The 25,544-nt window shown below is 51.2% G+C and overlaps 2 protein-coding genes, 1 long non-coding RNA gene and 1 other non-coding gene across 6 annotated transcripts; 3 read left to right on the top strand and 1 right to left on the bottom strand.

Moving 5' to 3' along the window:
- The first annotated feature begins 247 nt into the window (after nt 1-247).
- Nucleotides 248-2,784, top strand: LOC112850742 (insulin growth factor-like family member 3). Of its 2 annotated transcripts, none has more exons than XM_025914273.2 (4): nt 248-392; nt 1,998-2,051; nt 2,128-2,407; nt 2,576-2,784. In XM_025914273.2, exons 1-4 carry the CDS (start codon nt 368-370, stop codon nt 2,577-2,579), a joined length of 363 nt encoding a protein of 120 aa, XP_025770058.2. In that variant the 5' UTR covers nt 248-367; the 3' UTR covers nt 2,580-2,784. The 2 variants fall into 2 exon arrangements, with proteins under 2 accessions (XP_025770058.2, XP_086546291.1); XM_086690165.1 differs by having other exon boundaries at nt 251-392; nt 2,140-2,407.
- A 7,826-nt stretch (nt 2,785-10,610) lies between these two features.
- On the top strand, nt 10,611-10,716 carry LOC112851430 (U6 spliceosomal RNA). Its single transcript, XR_003222755.1, has one exon. It is a non-coding gene; the product is annotated as a U6 spliceosomal RNA (small nuclear RNA).
- Nucleotides 10,717-15,871: 5,155 nt separating this feature from the next.
- LOC147573679 (uncharacterized) lies at nt 15,872-21,621 on the bottom strand. Its single transcript, XR_015244961.1, has 3 exons — nt 21,402-21,621; nt 20,934-20,994; nt 15,872-17,099 (listed from the first exon to the last, which is right to left on the bottom strand). It is a non-coding gene; the product is annotated as an uncharacterized LOC147573679 (long non-coding RNA).
- Nucleotides 21,078-25,041, top strand: PGLYRP1 (peptidoglycan recognition protein 1). 2 transcript variants are annotated; one of them, XM_086690164.1, is made up of 3 exons: nt 21,078-21,439; nt 24,096-24,205; nt 24,792-25,041. In XM_086690164.1, exons 1-3 carry the CDS (start codon nt 21,150-21,152, stop codon nt 24,968-24,970), a joined length of 579 nt encoding a protein of 192 aa, XP_086546290.1. In that variant the 5' UTR covers nt 21,078-21,149; the 3' UTR covers nt 24,971-25,041. The 2 variants fall into 2 exon arrangements, with proteins under 2 accessions (XP_086546290.1, XP_086546289.1); XM_086690163.1 differs by having other exon boundaries at nt 21,087-21,439; nt 24,096-24,217.
- The last annotated feature ends 503 nt before the right edge of the window (nt 25,042-25,544 follow it).

Here is a 25,544-nt window from a genome sequence, read left to right as displayed (position 1 = left end):
GCGTGGAACGGGTGTCACTATGATGGAGTGAGTCTTCACTCCCCTCGCAGCCCAGGATGGAAATCGTTGAGAAGCTCAACCTAGGGTAGGGCCATGCTGCAGTCCGCCGAAGTCTGGAGCGGCCCAGGAAGCGAGCAATGAGTCAGTCTTCAGTAGCTCACACCTAAGGGCAGACCAGCCAATCAATCCCCTCCTAAGGAAACTATGTGCTTGCCGGTGATTCTCAAACAGTCTGCTGGGGAGCTTAGGAGTGGCCTGATCTGAACTGCCCAATCAGAAACGGGTCAGTAAAGGCTGGGCCAGCTGGCTGCAAAACGTTCCAGTCCTGATCATTCTCCTTCATTGGCCTACACCCTCTTCAGAAGCGATGATACCACGAAGGTGGATCTTAGGTAAGGAGGACCCCAAATCTCACCCCATCCCCCACGCAGTTCCCACACCCCAACGTCATCCCAGTCTCCTCCCCACCCCTGGCCACCTCAGAAGCATCTCTGACAAACAGCTCCATTCTTTAACAAACCATAAACCTTCTGTCTGTCTGGGAGCCCAGTCTCCCCTTAATACTTGTCCCCCAGAAAGCCTCAGCAGCTCACAACCTGTTTGAGCTAGCTCCCTTAGAGGGATAGCCCCAAACCAAATTCTGTACCTTTATTATTATTTTTAATGTTTATTTATTTATCTTGAGGGGGGAGGGGCAGAGAGAGAGAGAGAAAGAGGGAGAGAGAGGATCCGCGCTGTCAGCACAGAGCCGAGGTAGGGCTCGAACCCACGAACCATGAGATCATGACCTGAGTTGAAATCAAGGGTTGATCGCTTAACTAAGCCACCCAGGTGCCACCCCCCAAAATCCGTACCTTTAAACCACCCTAACCTGGTCTTCTTCCCTACTCATCTGCCTTCCCTGAGGATCCCTCGACCATTTTCCCCACCCCACTTTCCTCCTTGAGATATAATGATTTATAAGAAATCCGTATTGGGGCACCTGGGTGGCGCAGTCGGTTAAGCGTCCGACTTCAGCCAGGTCACGATCTCGCGGTCCGGGAGTTCGAGCCCCGCGTCAGGCTCTGGGCTGATGGCTCGGAGCCTGGAGCCTGTTTCCGATTCTGTGTCTCCCTCTCTCTCTGCCCCTCCCCTGTTCATGCTCTGTCTCTCTCTGTCGCAAAAATAAATAAACGTTGAAAAAAAATTAAAAAAAAAAAAAAAAAAAAAAGAAATCCGTATTTGATCATTCAGATAACCAAAACGTATTTCTCATGTGCATTTGGTCTTCACAAATTCCTGAAAATGACTCAGAGCCATAAAGGTGAAAGGAAGGCGACTTTTGAACCCCACCCAAGAATGGGAGCTGGTAGCCAGGAGGACCAAGCAGGCAGACGAAGGAGGGGAACATTCATTCCCACCTTCCCCACCTCCTGGGAGGGGAGAAGGGCCAGAGACTGAATCGGCCAATGGCCAATGATTAATCAGTCATGATTATGCAATGAAGCCCCATAAAAACCCAAAAGGACTGGGTCTGGAGGGCTTCCAGGTCGGTAAGCAGGTGGAGACTGGGGAGCATGGTATGCCTGGAGAGGCTCAGGAACCTTCCCCAGACCTTGCCAAGTGCATCTCTTCATCTGGCTGCTGATTCATATCCTTTATCAGAGCCTTTAATAAACCGATAACATAAGCAGGGGTTCCCCCAAGTTCTGTGAGCTGCTCCAGCAAGCCGGACGAACCTAAGGAGGTCACTGGAACCTCCAATCTGTAGCCGGTGAGTCAGAGGCACAGGTGACAGCCCAGGTGGGATTGTGACTAGTGTCTGCCGTGAGGGGTGGGGGACAGTCTTGCGGGACTGAGCCCTTAACCTGTTAGGAGCTGATGCTATCTCTGGGTAGACAGTGTCAGGACTGAGTTGAATTCTCAGACACCCGCTGGTATCTGAGAATGGGCTGGTGTTGTGTGGGCGTGAATTGGGAATTCCGACTGGAAAAGAGCCCACTTTATTTTTCCCGTAGGAGTTCCTGTCTGCATAACAATTTTCTTCCTCCAGGGTTCAAAGGCAGTGGCGGGTAAGACCAAGGAGAGAGAATGGGGAGGGAGGAAGCTGCCCTGGGCATCTGTCCCTCCTTGGACGCCCACCATCAGTGTCTCCACCAGATGCCCCCATGGGCTCAGGTCTGTGGCTGTGCCAGCCCGCCCCTCGGTGTGGGGACCAGGTCTACGACCCCTTGCAGCACTGCTGTAGCGATGACACCATCCTGCCCCTGAACCGGACTCGCCAATGTGGCCCCAACTGCACCTTCTGGCCCTGCCTGGAGCTCTGCTGTCCTGAGTCCTTTGGCCCCAAGAGGTTTGTTGTGAAGTTGAAGGTCCTGGGTACCCAGTCCCAGTGCCCTTCGTCGCCCATCTCCAGGATCTGCCCCAGGTAAAGGCCCCAACTGCTCGCGGCTGAGGGAAGGAAGCAGGGATGAGGGACACAGAGGGTTCTAGGGGGATCCCCTTCCTGTTATTTTTATCTCCGGCCATTTCTGGAAACTTCCCACTCTTTTCCTTGTCTCCGTCTCATAATTTCCTAATTTTTCTTTCTCTGCAGCTGAAGGAAACCTCTCTAGGCGAGCTCCTTACAAAAATGGAATGGTTTGCATTTGCCAGCACAGACCCGCATATATCACCAGCTTCCCGCCCTCCCCACCCGCCCCCCCACAGCCCCCTGCAGGGTTGGCAGGAAAACAGAGAAGCCAACTGACCTGACCTGCAACCTGCCTCCTGGTCCCTGTGCTGCCCATCTTTGAACACTCAGAGACTCCAATAAAATAAAATAAAATACAATGTCAGGAGCCCAGATTGGGAAGGGAGGAGAGGGGTAAACTTTCAAGCTATACCTCACAGAGTCCTTCGAAGAACCAACTGGAAGAAGCCCACCTCACCACCTCAGCAAGAGGAAGATTCTGTCCTGGCAACAGCCCAGCCAATGAGATGATCGCATCCCAGCCAATCAGAAGATCGCAGCCCAGCCAATGAGAAGCCACCACACTTATAACTCCCAGTTTCCTCCAAAGAAATTTTAATTCAGAAAGCTTTCTCGAGTTACCCCTTCTCTCCTTAAAAAAGTGTGCCTTGGAGCACCTGGGTGGCTCAGTTGGTTAAGTGACCACCTCTTGGTTTCAGTTCAGGTCATGACCACACAGATTGTGAGTTCGAGCCCGGCGTCAGGCCCTGCACTGACAGTGTGGAGCCTGCTTGGGGTTCTCTCTCTCCCTTGCCCTCTGCCTCTCTCTCTCTCAAAATACATTAAATTAAACTTCTTTTAAAAGTGTGCCTCAGGGGCGCCTGGGTGGCTCGGTCGGTTAAGCGTCCAACTTCAGCTCAGGTCATGATCTCACACTCCGTGAGTTCGAGCCCCACATCAGGCTCTGTGCTGACAGCTCAGAGCCTGGAGCCTGCTTCAGATTCTGTGCCTCCCCCTCTCTCTGCCCCTCCCCTACTCATGCTCTGTCTCTCTCTGTCTCAAAAATAAATAAAAACATTAAAAAAAAAAAAAAAAAGCGTGCCTCTCCTTTGCTCCCTGGACTTGCCTGTGGCTTTGCCACAGCTTGTTTGTCTGGGATTGCAATGCTCTTTTATTCCCCCCAATAAACCCATCTTTTGCTGGTAAAGTAACTGACAGCATCTACTTTTGAGGCTAACGACACCAAAAATGTTAACTTTGTGTGAGGTGATGAATGTTGTTAATTATCTTGATCTTGGTAATAATTCCGCACTACATTGTATATCAAATCATTGCGTTGTATACTTTAAACACATACATACGTTTGTCAATTATCCCTCAATAAAGCTGAAAAAAACCCACTTAAACGGGACCATTTCAATGAACAAAGCATGACATAAAACATAGTTACAAAGCAGCTTTTGTTTTCACACCTCTTTCCTTTACGATTTTTTCCCGATTCTTCCCCTGCCCCTGGATAAAAAGGTGAAATGCCATGAAATTTTCTGGCCTCTTTTTTTTTTTTTTTTTAATTTTTCTTTAATGTTTATTTTTGAGGCAATGCGAGAGACAGAGTGCAAGCAGCGGAGGGGCAGACAGAGCGAGACACAGAATCCGAAGCAGGCTCCAGGCTCTGAGCTGTCAGCACAGAGCCCCACGCGGGGCTCGAACTCACGAACCGTGAGATCATGCCCCGAGCCGAGGTCGGACGTTCAACTGACTGAGCCACTCAGGCGCCCCGAATGGCCTCTTTTATTTAGTAAATATCTTCTTCTGACCAATTGAAAATGTCCAGAAGCATGTAAAAGTGAAAGCAACCACCTTGATTTAAGCTTACATGTCACGCTCCCTCGTAGCTCTGGCCCTCCGCAAAAGTGGAAGCCTGCGTACAAGGAAGGGACGTGGGCGCCTTTTATTTTTCCCTAGCACGCGCTTTTATGCACCTTCTCCCAGTTTTCTGACTTGGTTTCCGAACCCACCAACGTAGGAGCTCGGAACCCTCTGAGCTTCACTGCTATTGCTCCCCAGGCTCCTACAGCGGTGGGTCCTCCTCCATCAGGACCATCATGGTGGCCCAGCACTGACACTCCCTGAGCTTTGCAAATATTTAAAGCTGCTTCCTCCCCTTCTGGGTGCATTCTGGCTTCTACCCGCACACACATCTCTCACCTGAACTTCCTTTGATGGGGGGCAAGCGCCTCAATTCCGCTTGCGTGTTTACATTCCTTCTCAACCTTGCAAAGTCAGCAACCAAAGTCCAGCGGCAGCTAGGCTGGCGGGCGTCATGCAGATGTCCATGCAGCTACATCAGATGGGCCACTGCCAGCCACGGAGTTGTGGGCTTATGCAAAGCGAGGGCTACTGCCTGGGGACGCCAGTGCCTGGAATGGGGCAGACGCAGGTATGAGGGCCCGAACCTCACGTGTGTAACTTGGGATCTGTCTGGGTAAAGGGGTGCAGGCTGGCTCCATCCCCATGGGAGATGCACCTGTGCAACCCCCCCAGGAGGCAAAATCAGGTGCACTGCGCTCGGCACGACTCTCCCCGGACTCCAAGGGGCGGCGGAGCCCTGACGGGGCCCCGGGGCCGCCAACGGAAACCATTAAGGAGGATCACAGCCCCATGCGAGGGCAGTCGCAGCCACTAACTCAGCAGAGTCCCAGAGTCCAGGAAGCCCCAGGGGCAGCAAAAGCGACCGCACTGCGAGCCTAATGGCGCGACCTCGACGGAAATATGGCGGCTCCCTCCGCCGCAGCAGTGCGCATGAGCGAGCTCTGCTGGAGGCGCCTGCGCACTGCGGCGCTGCGCTGCACCGCATGCTCCGCGTCCTCCCGCCAGAAGGAGGGACTGCTGGGGCTGCTGGGCTGCGAAATCCCAGGAAAGGGTGCCCCGCAGGCCTTTTGAGTGACAGGGTAAATGCTATATGCTGCTGTGTTTGGAGCATTTTAAACCCGCCCTTGATCCCACCATTGGATGCTGTTATAACCCCTATAAAAACTAAATGACCCAAAACACAGACCAATCCAAGGCGTGACGAGTCCGTTGATGCCTCTTTGGATAGTAAGGTCCTCGTGATCTGTGTTACATTTGCTCATCCAAGTTCACAGTTGGGGCGGGGGTGAGTGCAAATAGGTTCAGGATAAGTTTTACCCCCTTCTCCTTGGGAAGTTGACCTCAGGCATGTTCTCTGGATACTGTTTCTTTGGAACCGTCGTGGTTTAAGATAAAGGCGTAGTGTCAGCTGTGTTATCAGGCAACATTGTTTATCATTTAAGAGCTCTCCTGATCCGCACTGAAAACTGCGACTATGTGACCGGAGTTAGAGATCCCTGGAAAAAGAATGACAGACATAGCTTTCTGGACACAAGGAGAGTCATTTTAGGCCCCGGGGGCCATCTTATGAAACAGTGTAAGAATAAACAGCCAGGAGGTTGACTAATCCTATCAGGGCAATAAATCAGAGTTAAAACTCCCAGTGCTCATTCATATGTGAAGACAGCCTTGTGCACACTAAGGAGTAATCTTTGTGGGATCTAAGCCCTTTTGAGCACTCAGATACTAGACCACAAGGAGCCAGAGAATTGATAATGCTGACCTTTGCCAAACCTAGTGACTTTGGCCTGGACTCAGTCATGTTAAGATGATTTTTCCGCCGCCAAAGATCCACCGCATTTTCCTCGTTGAAAATAAAACCCTTTCTTTCCCTATTCTTTGGCTTCATTCTGTCTTGTGGTTCAACACTACCAAGAGGCCAAGATGTGAACCCAGTTTCTGGTAGCAAATGGACCCACAGGTCCAGAGGGCCTGCATAACCTGTGGACTACTTAAGAGAGAAGTCTCAGTTTTCCTGGGTGGATTTTCTTGTTTCTGAGCACAAAGCTTGCCTGTCTTGGAAGCTACACTGAGTTTCTCTCTTCTAGTCTGTTTTCCATTCACAACCACTATGTGTCACAGCAGCCGATTTCTTCAGTTCACATACACAAGTCACAATAGGCTTCAGCTCAGCAGAGCAGAGTTAAGAGGACATAGGAGGGAAACCCAACATGCCACCATGACAGCATTAGACACATCTTTATGGGGATGCCTTGCAACTATCTAGGTGGTCCTTTCTGGCCTCCCAAACAGGCAGCCCAGTTGAAAGGGGTAGGCCACGTGGTTGGAGATGCAAACTATCTCACATGTAGATCCTCATACGGGACAGGAACCATCAGCTTGTATCAGCCCATGAGGGTGGCTTCCAAAGTATACAAGTGTCATATTCAGAAAAAAGAAACTTCACCCAGGAAAACAAAAACTTATTTCTTAAACCTTTTTTTAAAAATGTATTTATTTTTGAGAGAGAGAGAGAGAGAGAGAGCCATCAGGGGAGGGGCAGTGAGGGAGGGAGAGAGAGAATCCCAAGCAGGCTCCACACATCAGTGCAGAGCCCATGCAGGGCTTGAACTCACGAACTGTGAGATCATGACCTGAGCTGAAATCAGGAGTTGGACGCTTAACCTACAGAGCCACCCAGGTGCCCCCTTAAACCATTTTTATTAAAACAGTCCAGGCTACGTAGGCTACGGGCCCACTGACGATCCACTTAGTCTGGTCAGGGGTCTTTTCAATGATAAACAATGTTGTCTGATGACACAGGTGATGAGGGAGCATAAGGCAGGCTGACGCCCCACAAACCACCCCCCACAAGGTGGGATGTGTGTGATACATCAGTCACTCCTGGCTACCCAAGGACAAAGGAAAGGGAGAGAAAACCAATGGTTAACTGATAGAGGTCACAGTCATGCAGGACTTGAATCTCCATCAGTTTACAAATATCTTAGTAAATTACAAGAAAAAGGCAACCTTATCAATAGCTGAATCTCCAGGAACCCCCTACTGTCTTAATGCTAATGCTTTGCTATAAGGAAAAACAACCTTAGCTTGACAATAGCCCGGCCTCCAGTAATCTGTGTCTCCTTCAGCATATGGAAATCCCTTTAAGAAACTTCCTCTGACTTCACCTCCCCCCAACTCCACACTATATAAGCAGTCACTCCTCACAACCCCAGCACAGCTCTTTCTGCCCATGGGTCCTGTCCCCGTGCTTTAATAAAATCACCCTTTTGCACCAAAGATGCTTCAAGAATTCTTTCTTGCCCATCAGCTCTGAACTCCCATCACTCCAAAACCCCATCACAGGTGACACCCCACATTTATCTTAACCCCGGATGGTTCCAAAGAAACAATACTAAGAGAAGGTCATTAAAAAAGCCCTGTGGCGGGGTGCCTGGGTGGCTCAGTCGGTTGAGTCCAACTTTGGCTCAGGTCGTGATCTCAGGGTCTGTGAGTTTGAGCCCCGAGTCGGGCTCTGTGCTGACAGCTCAGAGCCTGGAGCCTGCTTTGGATTCTGTGTCTCCCTCTCTCTCTGCCCCTCCCCTGCTCATGCTCTGTCTCTGTCTCAAAAATAAACAAAACATTAAAAAAAAATTTTTTTTTAAGCCCTGTGGCTACTGTCCCAGATTTTTGGGATACTTGCTCAAGGAGCTCAGCTGCCAGGCTGTGAGGAAGCATCAGTAGCCACGTGGGCAGGAACTAAGGTCCCTACCCACATTCCTAGACTGAGCTCCTAGGTAGCACCCAGAACCAGCTTCTCAGGCACACAAATGAGATGTTCTGGAAGCAAATCCTCCAGGCCCAATCAAGCCACCCCAGCTAATACTGTGGGAAGGAGAAATGAGCCTACCCACATTGTATACTTGTGAAGAAAAGAAATGATTGTTGTTCTTTTAAGCCATGAATAAAAAGAAAGGAGACACTTTGTGTTAGAAATAAGCCCACCGACCCAATCAAAGGAGGGACACGGAGACTTGGAGTACAGTGAAGCAAGTCTTTAATCAACGTTCTTACAAAAGCAGGTGTCTGAGGGAGAGGTGCACTTGGGGCAGTTACAGCAGACGATTTACTTCCTAGCATATAAGCCCCTCCCCTAGTTCCTCATTGGCTGAATACTACAGAGGTTAAAGCCTTACCCAGATGTTGCCAATGTCTATGTAAGGCACGTTTGGAGGGCTTGCAAACTGCACATTGGAGGCCATCCAGAATGTGTTTTAACAGTTGGAACTAAAACCCTGGGCCCATCCTACCTCATATTTCTTGATAATGTAGGACATAATCAATTGGTATATTGTTTCAGTGTTCCCTTTACATATGACTCAGTGTATCGCACACAATTTGCTTCACAGTTTCCCCTTTTAATGTTGTTACTGGCGAAGCACTCTAATACGTACACAAAGACTTAAGTGTAAGAATATTTATCATCTCAGGGCGCCTGGGTGACTCAGTCAGTTAAGCATCCGACATTGGCCCAGGTCATGATCTCACAGTTCGTGGGTTCAAGCCCCACATTGGGCTGTCTGCTGTCAGCACAGAACCTGTTTTGGATCCTCTGTCCCCTTCTCTCCCTCTGCCCCTCTCTATCTCTCTCTTTCAAAAAAAAAAAAAAAAATATATATATATATATATATATATATATATATATAAATTTTTTTAAAGTCTATTGTCTTGTTTTTAGGGTAAGACTGGGAAAGCTTAGGTGGCCTTCAAAAGGAGACAAATGAAATAAATTACAATTTGTTTGTCAAATTGAAATGTAGGCAGCTGTAAAAAATACCTGTGTGCTTTGGGATTTTGAAGGGGTATGTATCATACTACCTTATTTTAGAAATGGAGGGGCACCTGGGTGGCTCAGTCACTTAAATGTCCAACTTTGGCTCAGGTCATGATCTCACAGTTTGTGGGTTCACTTCCCGCGTCTGACTTCAGCTCAGGTCATGGTCTCGTGGTTCGTGAGTTCGAGCCCCGCACTGGGCTCTGTGCTGATGGCTCGGAGCCTGGAGCCTGCTTCGGATTCTGTGTCTCCCTCCCTCTCTGCCCCTCCCCCACTCACACGCTGTCTCTCTCAAAAATAACTATTAAATTTCTTTTTAAATAAATAAACAAACAAAACTCCGACTCCCTTCCTTTTGACCTCCATCCCCATTGGCACTCCTGAGTCCAATCCTGTTAGCAGTTTCCAGCATCAGCCGCTTCGTAGTTTTAAATAATACGCTTATAATTCTCTCTCATGGGTTTAGGGGCCCAACACTACCATTTACAAGCTGTGGGATTTTTTTGCCAAATGACTTGAGTGTCTCAGAACTTCCAGTGCGCTCCGCCCACGAGGAGGTAACAACACTTCCCCCGGCTGATGCTTGTAAGCGTACAATAAAGTAAATGCATTTGTAAATACCGTGGGAACCGGGGGGGGGGGGGGGGGGGGCCAGCGTATTTCTTATCCAAGTCGAGTCCATCCCTGGAAACATTTTGTTTTTAACTCTTTAGTTAGTTTTGAGAGAGAGAGAGAGACAGAACACGAGTGTGGGAGGGACAGAGAGAGGGAGACAGAGGATCCGAAGCAAGCTCTGTGCTGACAGCAGAGTGCCCCATATGGGGCTCAAACTCACGGACCGTGAGATCATGACCTGGTCTGAAGTCAGACACTTAAGCAACTGAGCCCCCCTGGGTCCCCCTGGAAACAGTTTGGATAGAAACGTTTGAGGACATAAGAACTTGGATTCTATTTTTTTTTAAGATATTTTTAAAGTTTTTGTGTTTTTTTTTAAGTAATCTCTACACCCAATGCGGGCTCAAACTCATGACCCTCAGATCAAGAGTCACAGGCTCTTCTGACTGAGCCAGCCAGGCGCCCCCGCTTATGGTTTTTTCGTTTTTGTTTTTGTTTTTGTTTTTACTGGCTGACTCAATCAGCCTTGCCTCTTGCTTGACCCTAGGTTTCATGGGATTTCTATGAAGATAATTTAATTATACAGAGATTCGTTCTCCTTGCTAACAACATTTATGATTTGGCTTTCCAGTGAGTTGTATGGTTTATCCAGAACATTCTCTTCCACGTGGCCAGGAACTCCTGGCTTGTAGGTTCAGAATTATGAATGAAGCACCCAACTAATTCATTGAGAAGACAGGAATGGAGTTCTTCTGTGTCTGTATTCCCATCAGCTGTTCTGTGTGAGCGGTGTGTCCCCATAGATGAGTCTTCTGGTAGGGTGCCATGGGCACGGGCAGGCATTGCAGAAACCTGCGTGTGCAAATACCAACCCACACAGTGCTTGCCTGGGCAGCACATGTACTAAAATTGGAACGATACAGAGAAGATAAGCAGAGCCCTGCATGAGGAACACACGCACATCCATGAAGCGTTCCTTGTTAAAAAAAGAAAAAAAAATGGGGTGCCTGGGTGGCTCAGTCAGTTAAGCGTCTGACTTTGGCCCAGGTCATGATCTCGTGGTTCGTGGGTTCAAGCCCTGCATAGGACTCTGTGCTGACAGCTTGGAGCCAGGGCCTGCTTCAGATTCTGTGTCTCGCTCGCTCTCTGCCCCTCCCCCCTCTCAAAAATAAGTAGACATTTAAAAAACATTAAAAAAAAAGAAAAAGAAAAAAACAGGGGCACTTGGGTGGCTCAGTCAGTTAAACATCTGACTTCAGCTCAGGTAATGATTTCACGGTCCATGGGTTCGAACCCTGCATCGGGGTCTGTACTGATAGCTCAGAGCCTGGAGCCTGCTTCCGATTCTGTGTCTCCCTCTCTCTCTGCCCCTCCTCCACTCACTCTCTGTCTCTCTCTCAAAAATGAACAAACATTGAAAAAAATGTTTAAACAGAAAACAGAAAAAGCAAATACCAACCCACACAGACTCCTGCCAAATTAGGGGAGAAGGGCTAATTTATATGCATGCATGAGGCTGTAACGGCCCTCCAGCCTGGCCAGTCTCAAGGATTAACTTGCTTCCAGGTAACACACTCCTTGCCTGTTGACTCAAGGCCCTTGATTTGTTAACAGAACTCATTTGCTTTCTTTAAGATCGCTGGCCTTGGGCAATAAGGGACCAGGACTTTCTCAGGCCACAGAGGCCAGCAAGTCTTTTTGAAGCTCCTCTTAAACTTCCTGATTAGCTCAGCAACCTTTTCGCGAAATGTTTCTTTTTAAGGTCACACAGATGACTTCACTGACCTCCCTTTCCGCATCTGTAGACCTGGCCCTCCTTTGCAGAAAGAACAGAGTACGGTCCTCTGGCACAAGCCCTGGACACTAAGGAATGATCTTTTTGTACAACCTGCCCAAACCCCAGGCACCAAGGAACTAGAACTTCTTGTACAACGTCTGCGCACTGAGCTGACTCAGTAGCTGGCATCACGGACTCTGTGCCTAAGCCAGAAATGTCACAGATCACTGTGCTCCCTTAACTGACTAAACCCCTTTAAAAATCTCCAGGCCAGGCAGAAACCTGGGAGTTGGACTTTGGACAAGAATGTGCCTTCACCGCCAAGTGGCCCTTCATGTGATTTTCTCAGAAACCCAAATCATCGACTTCCTTAGTGTTGTATCAAACAGCAACAATATCAGTTCAAATTAGAGGAAATCTATGCCAACACCGGCTTCTTTTTTTTTTTTTTTTTCTTTCACTTTTGCATAATACAGATTTTTTTTTTTTTTTTTTTTTTTTTTTTAATTCTCACGATAACATACAGTGTAATCCTGGCCTCAGGAGTAGAACCAATGGTTCATCCCTTACGTACCACACCCAGTGCTCATCCCGAAAAGTGCCCTCCTTACTGCCCACCACTCATTTTCCCCATGGACCCCTGCCCCCCCCCACCCCCCCCCCCTGCCCAGGATCACTCTCCTTAATAATGACTTTCTGAAGTTTTCCTCATAAGTTGGCATCTCAGTCCTTAAAATAGTCGGGTCCCAGTTGCTCCAAGGCCTTTTGTGGCGTGGCCACACCCCCGCTGTCCTTTGGTCTTTACCCCTGTGGGCCCATCTCCCTGTCAACCAGGCCACTCTTCCACATCGGTCTGCTTAGGAGCCCACGGAAGAATCAACTGTAGCTGCAAAGTTACCTGATGGCCATTGCATTTCCATCCTCTGCCAAATCTGCTTCCTAATCCCTTAGGAATGAGAAGGCGCTGTGGCCTGGCAGGTACCAACGTTAAGTCAACGAATCACTGACGGCCCCGGGTGGAAACCACGACCTGCCCTATCCTGCCAAGCCGCCCCGAGCTGTTCCATACACAAGACACAAACACTCATGCTTCACCGATTGGGTTCTGGAAGTTAAGCACACCCTGGGTTGCCGGGTTAAACCGCATCTCGTGACACACTTTGGGTCCTGGTTTGTTCGTACTTTGTTCCGGGTTTTTGCATCTGGGCGCACGTGGGTGGCACGTGAGCGTCCAAAGTCGGACGCTCAACTGACTAAACCACCACCCAGGCGCCCCCAGGACGTGGACATCTTTGAGGAGGACCATTTCTGCACCCTCCATAGCCATTAGATCACGCAACCTTTCAAAGATACAATAAATACAACAGTCTTAGTCAGTTGAGAGGCTGAAAGAAGAAATTAGTAAAAACCTATCTAGCTTATCGAGTGTCAAAGGGCAGAAGAATCTCCTAAGAGGGCTGATACTAGGTGAGGCTAGATCCGGAGGCCCGGCAATATTATCGCAGACTCGCTGCATCTTCTCTGCCTTCTCAAGAGTTGACCACACTAATTGTGGCTTCCCTCATGGTGGAAAACCGGCTTCCAGAAGTTTCCATGGGTGTAGGTATAGGCCTCCAGGAGTGTCTGCTATTGGGGCACTTGGGTGGCTCGGCGAGTTCAGTGTCTGACTTGGGCTCAGGAAGTGGTCTCATGGTTCGTGAGTTCGAGCCTCACATTGGGCTCTGTGCTGTCAGTGGGGAGGCCGTCTGGGATTCTCTCTCTCCCCCTGGTCCCCAATCTCACCCTGGTCCCTCTAACCCAACAGCCTCCTCTCTGCATGCTAGCTGATTGTGCCTATAGGCATTGTGGGATCAACAAAATTTCAGTAACTCTTGGCTCTTAGTTCTTCATAGTTTGGGTTGCTATTGCTGCTATTAGGAGCAAACCACTCCCTGGGACAGGCAGGCCCCCAGGAAAATCACAGAACAGGTCCCACGCGAGGCTAAGAGGCTGCCCCACTGCAATTAAGACTAGGGAAAGGCGTGCGGCACAGAGTGAGGACAGGCGGGGGCGGCGCGCCCTCTGGCGGTGGGAGGAGGGAACCGCCGAGAAGGGTGCCGCGTCTTTTTCCCAGCGCCAAAACCAAGCCCAAGGTCAGAGCTGATGATGATGTGCCATTGGGCGCTCGCTACCTGCCAGGCCTAACGCTAGTCGCGCCACCCACGTGAAATACAGTATATCTGGAACTGCTTTAAATAATTATTAGTTTCTTTATTTACTGTGTGACTTCCCCACTGGAAAGTGCGTGCAAGAACTTCCGTCTTACTGACGGCTGAATCCCCAGCACCTACAACAGGCAGGTGGGGCACAAGATAGGTCCTCAATAAAGATTGTGCAATGGAATTAGCATCACAACTGCCCTTAGACACAGGCCCGAGTCTCCCCCGCAGGGCCAGGAATCGCCAGGAGCAAGATGTGTCCCTGCTTCTGGACATTTTATGGAACCGTGAGACCCCAGAATTCCCTGAATGGGCAGCCCCCAGTCTCCTTCCAAAACCTGCCTGGGGCTCTTCCCTGGGTCAGTATAGCAAGGGGATCGGGTGTGCACCTCTAGACCCCAGGGGCGCCCTGTCTCCGAAGCTGTGGACAGCGCTGGGGCCAGCAATGCAATGCGCAGGGAGCCCTGCATGGTAGGAAGGGGAAGAGGAGTTTAAAAAAAGGAGAGGGGGCGGGGCGCCTGGGTGGCGCAGTCGGTTAAGCGTCCGACTTCAGCCAGGTCACGATCTCGCGGTCCGTGAGTTCGAGCCCCGCGTGGGGCTCTGGGCTGATGGCTCAGAGCCTGGAGCCTGTTTCCGATTCTGTGTCTCCCTCTCTCTCTGCCCCTCCCCCGTTCATGCTCTGTCTCTCTCTGTCCCAAAAATAAATAAACGTTGAAAAAAAAAATTAAAAAGAGGAGGGATGGGCTACAACTTGGGAGCCAGGGCCCTGCTCTCTGGTAGCCTCCGGGTTCCTGGCAGAATTCCAAGAGGTGTGAAAATTCGAAATTCCAAGGGAGTTACTTAAAAGGGTCTTGGTGGCAGGTTAGGGGGCTGAGATCACCTGTGAGCAGAGGTGGCCTGAATGAGCCCACGTAAGGGAGGGGACACCTGTAGGAAGTCCTGGATGGGGATGGGGGCAGACTGAAAGCAGTCCCCTTCCCCAGAAAAGAGGAACAACAAAGGGGGCACCTGGGGGGCTCAGTCGGTTAAGCCTCTGACTCTTGATTTCAGCTCACGTCATGATCTCACGTTTCATAAGTTCGAGCCCCGCTGTGAGTTCTTTGCTGACAGCATGGAGCATGCTTGGGATTCTCTCTCTCTCTCTCTCTCTCTCTCTCTCTCTCTCAAAATAAATAAACAAACAAACAAACAAACAAAGAAAACAAATAACATGAGGTGCCTGGGTGGCTCAGTCAGTTAAGCGCACGACTTTGGCTCAGGTCATGATCTCACAGTTTGTGGGTTCGAGCCCCGCATCCGGCCCTGTGCTGACAGCTCGGAGCCTGGAGCCTGCTTCCGATTCTGGGTCTCCCTCTCTCTCTGCCCCTCCCCTGTTCATGCTCTGTCTCTCTCTGTCTCAAAAATAAATAAAACATTAAAAAAACTTTTTTTAAACCACATTTCACAGATGAAGAAACCAAGGATGGCTTAGTATGTGATCTTATCACCAACTATGTGCAAGGAATCAGGGACATAATGGTATGTGACAGAGAGAATAAATCTCCTTCCTTATCTTTAAATGGGGTGGTTATACATCCTGGATTGTTTGGGACAGCCCACGTGGGCCTGTTGACCCAGCAGAATTATCAATAGCTCCCTCTTTCTCTCTTGAGTGTCATGATTTGAACAATACTTATAGACTTCACTGTATAGCAGGAGAGACAGAAACTAATCCAAGAATTGTACAGATAACTTAATAAGTACCCTTGTGATAAATATGGAGAAGTTGATGTGGGGAAAGCAAAGAGGGGGACTTGTCACCTCTGAGGAGGCAACACAGAAGGACAGTCAGGATGGGGTGTGTGAGGGGGAGGTGAGCATTCCAGGCCTGGGAATGTCAAGGAAAAAAAAAATGGGGATTCTACATTGTCTTCGAACTTTGTCTTTGCTCTAATCAGCATTTAAAAATATTTTTTTTCAACGTTTATTCATTTTTGGGACAGAGAGAGACAGAGCATGAACGGGGGAGGGGCAGAGAGAGAGGGAGACACAGAATCGGAAACAGGCTCCAGGCTCCGAGCCATCAGCCCAGAGCCCAACGCGGGGCTTGAACTCCCGGACCGCGAGATCGTGACCTGGCTGAAGTCGGACGCTTAACCGACTGCGCCACCCAGGCGCCCCTCTAATCAGCATTTAATTAGTCTTCTTTCATTATTGATACAACGAAGACGAATGCTTTTTTGCTAGCCGCCAGAGACTCTGAGGAGTTTTTATAATGGCTGAATTAATTACAAGATCAAATAAAGGCAGTTGGTGAATTAAATAGTTAAAAAGTCAACGTCCTAAAAGGTACAGGGGGTAGATTTAATTTCCTATTTAAAAAATACCCTAGTAATACAGTTCTCAGGATTAGGGGTAATGTAACAATTACCCATTGAGGCTCTTGTAAATGCTCACAAGGGCATGTCCCACTCTTAGGCTGACAAGATACAGATTAAATAAAATTCTAACACAGGAATACTTCACACTACCTGGCTAAAGACTATATTCTTAGTAAGCAATCCGATGTGTACATATTCCTGCCTTTTTACAAAAGGCGCCCTCATGTTTTGTAACCTTAAAGGTAAGGTACAAAGTTCCTGAATTTCTTAAGGTTCCCCATTTAGAACTTGTACAGGGGCTCCTGGGTGACTCAGTTGGTTGAGTGTCCGCCTCTTGATTTTGGCTCTGGTCACAATCCCAGGGTCGTGGGATCGAGCCCCACGTCAGGTTCCGTGCTGAGTGTGGAGCCTGCTTAAGATTCTCTCTCTCCCCCTCTCCCCCTCTCCCCTGCTCTCAGACTCTCTCTCTAAAAATGTAAATAAATAAATAAATAAATAAATAAATAAATAAATAAAGCTTGCACACAGTGCGGAGAAAGTCCCCTGGGGACAGGGTAGTCAAAGCATCCTCAAGGGCAGCAAGAAGGGCAGGGAAGCTAGGGGAAGAGGGCCTCAGGAGTGAGTTGGGTGAGACTAGGTTGAAGGCAGGCCGTGGCAAAGTGCTTGGGGTCCATCCTAAGAGTCGTGAGAAGCCACAGAAAACGGTGACTCACGTTTGAGGGTCACTTGATCAGATCTGAGCCTCGGCCTCATGGGGGCCAAGGTGCATGCTGGAAAGTCACCGAGGGGGTGGGAGAAAATCCAGGTGCAAGGAGACGGTGACTGGACCCAGGTGGGGAGAGTGGAAATAAACCAGGGTGGTCTGATTCATAAGATATTTGGGCGATAACAGCAACATGACCAGGGAGTGAGCTGGATACTTACCAGTCATTCAGTATATATTCGGCGCCTGCTATGGGCTGGGGTACTCAACACAAGAGGGGACACGGTAGAGTTTGGTCAAGGATGATGCTCTGATGCATGGCTTTTGTACCTGGAAGACAATCATGTCATTCCCTTAGACAGGAACTCCTGGAAGAGGGCTGATTTTGGAGGAGAAAAATCATAAACCATTTTAGGAATATTCATGGGAGGTCCCTGTGGGGCATCGAAGTACAGGTGTGAACTAGGCAGGAAGATACACAGTTCCAGAATTCATCTGAAAACTCCAGGCTGGACACAAACACCTAGAAGTCACTTGCATTTTAGTGGTGGCTGAAGCCATTACCCGGATGGAAAATCACCCAGCAGAAAAAAGAATAGTCTAATGGTCAAGGAAGGAAGAATGAGTCGAAGAGGGAGAGGAAAAGACCAGCTGAGAAGCAGAAAGAAAATCAAGACAGTCTTACGACACAGAAGCTGAGGAAAGTGAACATTTCAAGAAGGATGTGGTCAGCGATGTCAAATCCTGCCTAATTGCCCAAGGCCACCCAGCTAATAAGGGGCAGGGCTGAAATTTAAAACCAGGTCTATTTAATAAATAGCACCAGAACAAATGGCTAGCCATTTAGACATCAACTTAAACCCCTACCTCACACCATATGCAATTATAAATCCTAGCTGAGGTTGGGGCGCCTGGGTGGCTCAGTTAGTTGGTCAAGCGGCCGACTTTGGCTCAGGTCATGATCTCATGGTTCATGAGTTCGAGCCCCTCATCAGCTCTGTGCGGACAGCTCAAAGCCTGGAGCCTGCTTCCCATTCTGTGTCTCCCTCTCTCTCCGCCCCTCCCCCGCTTGCATTCGCTCTCTCTCCGCCTCTCAAAAATAAATAAACGTTAAAAAAAAAATTTTTAATAAAATAAAAATTTTGATGTAGTTCTATTTCCTGATCTGGCTGCTGGATACATCCTGTATTCACGGTGCGAAAAGGAACACAGCTCTTCACGCTATTAATTCTATTAACCATATTTTAAAAGTAACTTTGTACATTTTGCTACATGTATGCTACTCCTTAATGCTTTTAAAAGAGACACAAAATGTACACACCCAACGACTCAACAATACTAGTTATGGGATTCTTTTCTTCACTTTGCAAATTGGTAACAAAAAGATAACTCGATTTATTTATTTATTTTTTTTAGAATTTTTTAAAGGAATCTCTACACCCAACGTGGGGGCTTGAACTCATGACTCTGAAATCAAGAGTTGTGTGCTCCACCAACTGAGCAAGCCAGGCACCCCAGCCCAATTTATTTTTCAAATGGACAAGGGAGGTAACAGGCAATTGATAGAAGACAAATCCAAACGGGCAGAAAACATAGAAAAATAATCTCCTGAGTGGTTATAAAAATGCCATTTAAAGTTACAAAGAGATAGTGCCCTCTTCTGGGGTGAATGGGGACTCCAATACATCACTGGTAGAAATATGGATTTTTAACAGCCTTTGGGGGAAACAATCTAGTAACAACTACTAAATACGTACAGTCTTTGACTTAGAAAGTCTATTTATCATTTATAGATGCTTCAGCAGGTAGGGCTGGATGTCTGATAACATTTTGTGCAGCATGGGGGCGGGAAAAAGAATTCCAAAGCTCCAAAAAAGCTAAGATTGTGTCAAAATGGTAAGCCCACAGCATGAAATGCTATGCAACTCTTACGACGATTGAATTAGAATTAGCTGCATTGACCTGGCGAGATGCACAAGAGATAGTAGGTGACAAAAGGCAAAGTGATGCGCATGATTTCATTCCGTTATTTAAAAATATATATAGGGGTGTCTGGGTGGCTCAGTTGGTTAAGCGTTCCCATTTCGGCTCAGGTCATGATCTCGTAGTTCGTGAGTTCGAGCCCTGCACTGGGCTCTGTGCTGACAGCTCAGAGCCTGGAGCCTGCTTCGGATTCTGCGTCTCCCTCTTTCTGCCTCTCTCCTGCTCACACCTCTGTCTCTCTCTCTCAAAAAGTAAATAAACGATAAAAAAAATTGGGGGGTGCCTGGGTGGCTTAGTCAGTTGAGCGTCCACCTTCGGCTCAGGTCATGATCCCGAGGTCTGTGAGTTCAAGCCCCGCATCAGGCTCTGTGCTGACAGCTCAAAGCCTGGAGCCTGCTTCCCATTCTGTGTCTCCCTCTGTCTCTGACCCTCCCCTGCTCATGCTCTGTCTCTCTCTGGGTCTCAAAAATAAATAAACATTAAAAAAAATTATATATATATATATATATATATATATATATGATCACATATAAGACCATATATGTGTGTGTGTGTGTGTGTGTGTGTGTGTGTGTGTGTGTGTGTGTGTATGGTCTTATACGTGTTTGTAGAAGTGGAATATGGTTTAAAATTCCATCTCTGGAGTCCAGGAAGCCTGTGGCTGACCCCAGGCATCACCGTCTTCTCCCCATATGTGATCACCTCTCTGGGCCTCAGTTTTCTTGGCTGCAAAAGGGGTGAATAGTAATATCTATCTCACAAACATGCCGGAAGCATGTGCTGAGCGAATTCATGAAAAGGGCATAGCGATGCCCGGTGTGCCCTTCGCTATCACGGATCTGAGCACAGACGGAGCGTGGACAACGCGGCAGAAGACAACGTACCGCCCTGTCATTGGTGAGCTCACGTGGACAGAGCTGGTGAGTTTAGCCGGCCGGGGGGGGGGGGGGGGGCGCACCTGGTTGGCTCGGTCGATAGAGCATGTGACTCTAGATCTTGGGGTTGCAAGTTCCAGCCCCTGGAGCCCCACGGTGAGTGTAGCGATTATTTCAAAGTAAAATCTTTACTACTGTTTAATAACAATAAACATTTGGTATCAGTTTGGGTACGGCCAGCACGTGCTACTTTTGTAAATTTTTTTTAAGCCAGTAAAGCGGAAGGAAGGAAAAGAGGGAGAGCAAAAGAGGGACTCAGCCCTGAACTCGCCAGCTGCTCTAGGAAGGATTAGGAAAGGGGGCCGGCGCAGGGCGGAGGCCCCCAGGAGAGCCTTCGGCCCCAACAGGTGATCTCAAGCCACTGAGTGGCCCTGAGTCCCTCCTGGGCAGGACGGAGCTGCGGGTGACACCCGTGTAAATCATGTTGCTTACCACCGAGGGCAGATTTGAGTTCGAGTCCCAGTGGCCCTTAGGTGGCACCAGGAGCCAGACACCTTCTAAGGGCTCGACCCTTCTCAACCCAGTGAATTCCACATGGCTCCTCTTGGTCAGGGACTTCATATTATTATTCCCATCTTGTAGGTGGGGAAAACTGAGCCACAGAAGGGTCACTGGCGGGAGCCCACGCCCTGGAAGCTGGCCAGAATTCAAACGCAGGCAGCCTGGTTTTGAATGCAGGCTGTGAGCCACCAGGCTCTCCCATGTCCTCTGTCTCAGCAAGGAGAGGTCCCCTCTCCCCCACCTGTTTCCTCAGCGGTGGAATGGGCTTCCCACTAGTGACGTCTTCAGCTTGCTGCAGGGGTTGAATGACCTCAGGTTGAATGACTTGTTTTTAAGACGGGAGCTTTGGGGGACGCCTGGGTGGCTCGGTCGGCTGAGCGTCTGACTTCGGCTCAGGTCATGACCTCACGGCTCGTGAGTTTGAGCCCTGCATCAGGCTCCGCGCTGACAGCTCAGAGCCCGGAGTCTGCTTCGGATTCTGTGTCTCCCTCTCTCTCTCTCTGCCCCTCCCAGGCTCATGCGCTCGCTTTCTCTCTAAATACATAAATAAGCTTAAAAAAAAATAATAAGTCAGAGTGCAATAGCATTGCGTCCCCCCAGGGTGGCTACACCTATCGTGGCGAGCACTGAGTAAGGCACAGAATGGTGGACTCACGACCTTGTGCGCCTGAAACTAACATAAAACTGTGTGTTCCTTATACGTCAGTTACAAACAGTGGGGGGGGGGGGGGGGGGCGTCTGTTACCTCAGTCCCTCCGGGAGGAAGAGAGATGAGACCCGGGCCCCCACCGCATCCTGTTGCAGCCCTGCCAGAGAAGGAAGCAGAATCTGGGGTCCGGTGTGACCCGCCCGTCCCGCCCGGGGGTGAAGCAAGGCCTTCCCTACCTCCTGCCCCAGCAGATAAAGGCGGCCCCGCCCGCCAGCCGCGAGCTCCTAGGCATCCCTCCGCGCCCCGCCCGCCATGTCCCGCCGCAGCGCGCTGCTCACCTGGGCCCTCCTCGCTCTCCTCGGCCTCGGCCTCGGGGCGCCTGGAGAAGAAGCCCCAGGCTCCTGCTGCCCCATAGTGCCCCGGAGGGAATGGAAGGCCCCCGCGTCCAAGTGCGGGGAGAAGCTACAACACCCCGTGCGCTACGTGGTGGTGTCGCACACCGCGGGCAGCCACTGCGACAGCCCGGCCTCGTGCCTGAAGCAGGTGCAGAACCTGCATACCTACCATTCGAGGACGCTGAACTGGTGTGACGTGGGCTACAAGTGAGTGCGGAGCCGGGAAGGGTGTAGGGAAAGGTGTGCGGGCCCGAGCGGCCACGGGCCGATCTAGAGCCGCCTGGCTGACACCCTGGGCCGCTTACTCGGCCCCTCGGTGGCCTTGGCTTCTCCCCGTGGTCGGCACACAGCACTGCGCATGTGCGGGCGGCCTCAGGGGCCTGGGTGGGGGGTGGGGAGAGGAAGAGGGGGCGGGGCTGGAAGGCCAGGCTCTGCCCACCCCCATCCCCCTCCCCCGCTCCCGGAGGAAGGGACAGACTTCGCCAACGCAAAAGAAGGCGTCCTCTACACCGGAGTCCCTTCACAAAGCCTGCCACCTTTGATGGGAGGCGGACAAGCAGGCTGGGGAAGCGTGGGGCCAACTCCAGTCTCCGCTGGTTGCCGGCCGAGATCCGGGCACCGATGCGCGCTCTCTGCTCGTTGGCTTCCTGTCCCTGCTCTGCAGTCAGCTCCTTTATGGCCCACCTGGTCACTAAATCAGCCAACACACACACACACGCAAAGCACTTAACGGCACCGGGCATGCGGTGGGAGCCTCCTCCCCGCCCCCCCCCCCCCCCGAGTTCATGGACGCTCGCCCTTAGGCACTGTGCCAGGCTCTGTGCCGGTGTGGGGACCGGGACGCGTCAACAGCGCGAATCTGGCCCGGTGGGATTTCAAGACCCACAAGGAGGAACAGGTGGGAAACAAGCGAAGGCAACCAGATGAATTCAGAGGGTGGTGGAAGCAATGGAGAAAGAAAACAGGGGGGCTGAGGGGGCTCTGCCTCGGGGCGGGGGGGGGGGGGCGTGCGGGAAGAGGGGTAAGCAGGGGACTGAGCAGGAGTAATTAATGGCTGTGAGGGCCAAGTGAGAGGGTCATGCCTGAAGAGCAGAGGTCAGGATGGCTGGGGGGAGCAGGGAGGAGTGACATGAAATGAGGAGGACCGGGTCGGGCTGGGACACACGGCACAGGGCCTCGTGGGCCACGGTATACGGGAGCCACCGGAGGGCTGTGAGCCCGCGAGAGGCAAGAAGCTCCCTCTGGCGGCCGTGGGGAGAACAGACTGCAGGTGGGCAAAGGCAAAAACCCCAGCTCCCTCTCCGGGGTGACAGGCGGGGGTCCCACACAAAGGCTTCCGCAGCCTTTGAACTTTGAACCCGACGGGTTCTCAGACCTCGGTAAGCACCAGTCACCTTACTGGAAATCCAGGTTGCCAGGCTCCACCCTTCGAGACTGCTTCAAATAGGGCTGGGGTGAGGCTGGGGACTCTGGGCACCTCACTGGAAGTCTAGAGGCCACCGAGGGAATCCTCAGCTCTTCTGGCTCAAGATTTCACAGTTCAGAGGCTCCAACTCCCGGGTTTTGTCTCCTCCGAGACCGAGGGGTTCCGATTCTGAGCGTTTCCACGAAGTAGTGAAGACAAAGCTTCGGCCGCTGGCCTTGAACTGCCTTATAGAAAAGCAGACTGAAGTCTCTTTCTCAGATTTTAGGATTCAGAGTCTGATCCAACTGTCCTGGAACTCCCTCGTCACATCACATTCTCTCTCTGAGCCTCAGTTTCTTGACCTGTAAGAAGGGTTCCTCGCTGTCCCCACCTGGTGGCGGTGCTGACGGTTTAAATTAGAGGCAACCATCTCACGCAAACCTAGCCAATGCCAATTGCCTGTACCAGGGGCTGGGGCAGGGCCTTAACCAGCCCAGTCCTGGGGGCCAGCATCACTGTGGAATTTCTAGTCTCTTCCGGGCCAGATTCCGAGTCTGGCCTCCTGTGCGTGAGATTCAGGACCCAAGATTCTGAAGTTCCAACATTCTGTACGTCACAAGAAACCCTTTGAGCAGGAGGGCTGAGGCAGCGGATATTTGCAACATCAAAATGCTGACCTTCTAGTTAATTCCAACGGGCCAAGTCAGACTCGCCCAATCAAGACATGTCAAATGAGTCTTAAGGATCTGCCGCCAGGCCTGGAAACCTCCCAGAGGTAGATGCTGGGACTCCAGGGTCTGTATCTGGTGGTGACACCAATGCTTGAGTCCCAGGTCCTGTCACTCGGTGTACCCCAGCAGGGAACAGGAAGCAGGAAGCAGGCTGGGCCAAGGGCAGAAGAGCTTCTCAGTGGAGAGTTCTGAGAGGCAGGGGTCTCTGGGGCGTGACCTTGGCAAATCCCCTCCCTTTCTAAGTCTCGTGCTTCCTTAGCTTAAAATGGGGAGGGCAGCAGCACCTGCCTCAACAAATCAAGAGCTCAACAAATCCTCCCGGGAGGCGGGAGGAAGCAAAGAATAGGATCACGTGGGTGGGAGTCCCAGGGACTCAGGAGGGAAAATCTGGGCTCTGGCCCCTATCTGGCTGTGTGACTGCAGGCAGATGTCCCCACCTCTCTGATTCTCTGCCCAGTGGGGGCAGTACGGACTCAAGGGTTGCCCGGAGGGTGACAAATGGCACTTGTAGAGCTGTGCTAGGCACGTGGCAGGGGCCAGAGGCATTGTTATTATTTCAGAAGATGATGGAGGGGAGGGGAGGGAGGGAGGGAGGGAGGGAGAGAGGGTGTTGGGCGAAATTGTGCCTGAGTAGTAGGGGGCAGGGTGAGTGGAGGAGGAGGGGGGCGTCCTCCCCCAGGATGCCCTCCCTCACTCAGCAAACCCACCCTCCCACCCACCCGCGCAGCTTCCTGATTGGAGAAGATGGGCTCGTGTATGAGGGCCGGGGCTGGGACATCAAGGGCGACCACACGGGTGTCACCTGGAACCCCATGTCCATTGGCATCTCCTTCATGGGTAACTATATGGGTAAGCGTCCAGCTGTAGGGACGGAGGGGCAGACATGGGGTCTGGGGGATGGCGCCTCTGTGACCTTGGCCAACTGACTGCTTTTCCAAGCCTCCTCTCCTCCTTTGCATAATGGCCATTTCTTTTCAACCCCCGTTTGGGCTACGATTGGTTCATCTCCATAAAAGTTCTTAGGCCAGGACCCTGGCACCTAAGAAGTGCTTGATTGCTGCCCTCATGGGTAGGACCCCGAGGTCTGGGGGCAGAGGAGGCAGAATGAGCTCCGATCTTGACACTTGCTGAGGGCTTCAGCTGTGCCAGGCACTGTTCTGCGGGGGGGGGGGGGGGGGGGGGTTGGCCTAAAAGAACTCATTTTATTGTCCCACAGCCCTGTGGGCGGGTGCCACCACTCTCTCCTTTCACAGGGGAGGACACCGAGGCACAGTAAGGTTGAGTCCCTGCGAGGGGACTGGCAGACCCGGTTCTGGGCCCTAGTGGGCCAGAATGGAACAAATGGAAGCCCTGCCCCACACTACCTCTGCCCTTCCACGAAGCGGCAGCCTAGCAGCCTAACTCCTGCCTCTGCCTCCCCCAGAGCGGTCACCCCCACCCCGGGCCCTCAGGGCCGCCCAGAGTCTGCTGGCTTGCGGTGTGGCTCAGGGAGCCCTGAGCCCCACATACGAGGTCAAAGGACACCGGGATGTGCAACGGACGCTCTCTCCAGGGGACCAACTCTATGAAATCATCCGGACTTGGCCGCACTACCACGAGTGAGGCCCCGTCTCCCCCTACACCCAGAAACCCCACCGCCTCTCCCCTCCAATAAAGATGCAGCTCAAACTGTGTTCTGTGTCCCACCCTGTGCCCCCCCCCCACCTCCCACCAGACCCCCGCCCTTCCCACCCAGCCCTCTGTCCTCGCTGGTGCTTAGAACCCAGAGGCCCCGACCCTGAACCAGGACCCGAGATCCCAGCTTAGAAGCAACATCATAGCTCAGAACCCAGAGGTCTCAGGTCAGAGCACAGGAATCAGCACCAAGGTGGCCCACGGGTCACCGCCAGCAGTTCGCGGGGGGGGGGGGGGGGGGGGGTCCTGTGGGGGCAGTGGACCATGCTCCAGGACACCCCTTCTCTACCACTCAGCCAAAGGGATTCTGCGCAGTTATCTCCGCTTGCACCCCTTTGGGGATGAGCTGCTCACTACCATCCCTAAGGTCCCCCCTTTTGTTGCTTTAGGGAGCATGGAAGTTCTTCCTGCCCCTGAACCCCCAAGTGCCTCCCAGTCACAGGCGTGCCCAGAAATACACCCAGGTCCCAATGACACCCCTCGCCCAATCCTCATTTCCCCC

This window comes from Puma concolor, chromosome E2 (assembly GCF_028749965.1).
Source record: "Puma concolor isolate L17-30 chromosome E2, mPumCon1.1.hap2, whole genome shotgun sequence".
Taxonomy (NCBI): domain Eukaryota; kingdom Metazoa; phylum Chordata; class Mammalia; order Carnivora; family Felidae; genus Puma; species Puma concolor.
The sequence above is the reverse complement of the archived record's forward strand: the minus strand, read 5'-3'. Positions and strand labels throughout refer to the sequence as shown.

Excerpts from the sequence above, each read along its gene's own strand:
- LOC112850742 (XM_025914273.2), top strand. The coding sequence starts at position 368 with ATGATACCACGAAGGTGGATCTTAG. Across the intron at positions 393-1,997 it reads ACCACGAAGGTGGATCTTAG|GAGTTCCTGTCTGCATAACA; the intron begins GTAAGGAGGACC and ends TTTTTCCCGTAG. Across the intron at positions 2,052-2,127 it reads GGGTTCAAAGGCAGTGGCGG|TGTCTCCACCAGATGCCCCC; the intron begins GTAAGACCAAGG and ends GCCCACCATCAG.
- PGLYRP1 (XM_086690163.1), top strand. The coding sequence starts at position 21,150 with ATGTCCCGCCGCAGCGCGCTGCTCACCTGGGCCCTCCTCGCTCTCCTC. Across the intron at positions 21,440-24,095 it reads TGGTGTGACGTGGGCTACAA|CTTCCTGATTGGAGAAGATG; the intron begins GTGAGTGCGGAG and ends CCACCCGCGCAG. Across the intron at positions 24,218-24,791 it reads CTTCATGGGTAACTATATGG|AGCGGTCACCCCCACCCCGG; the intron begins GTAAGCGTCCAG and ends TGCCTCCCCCAG.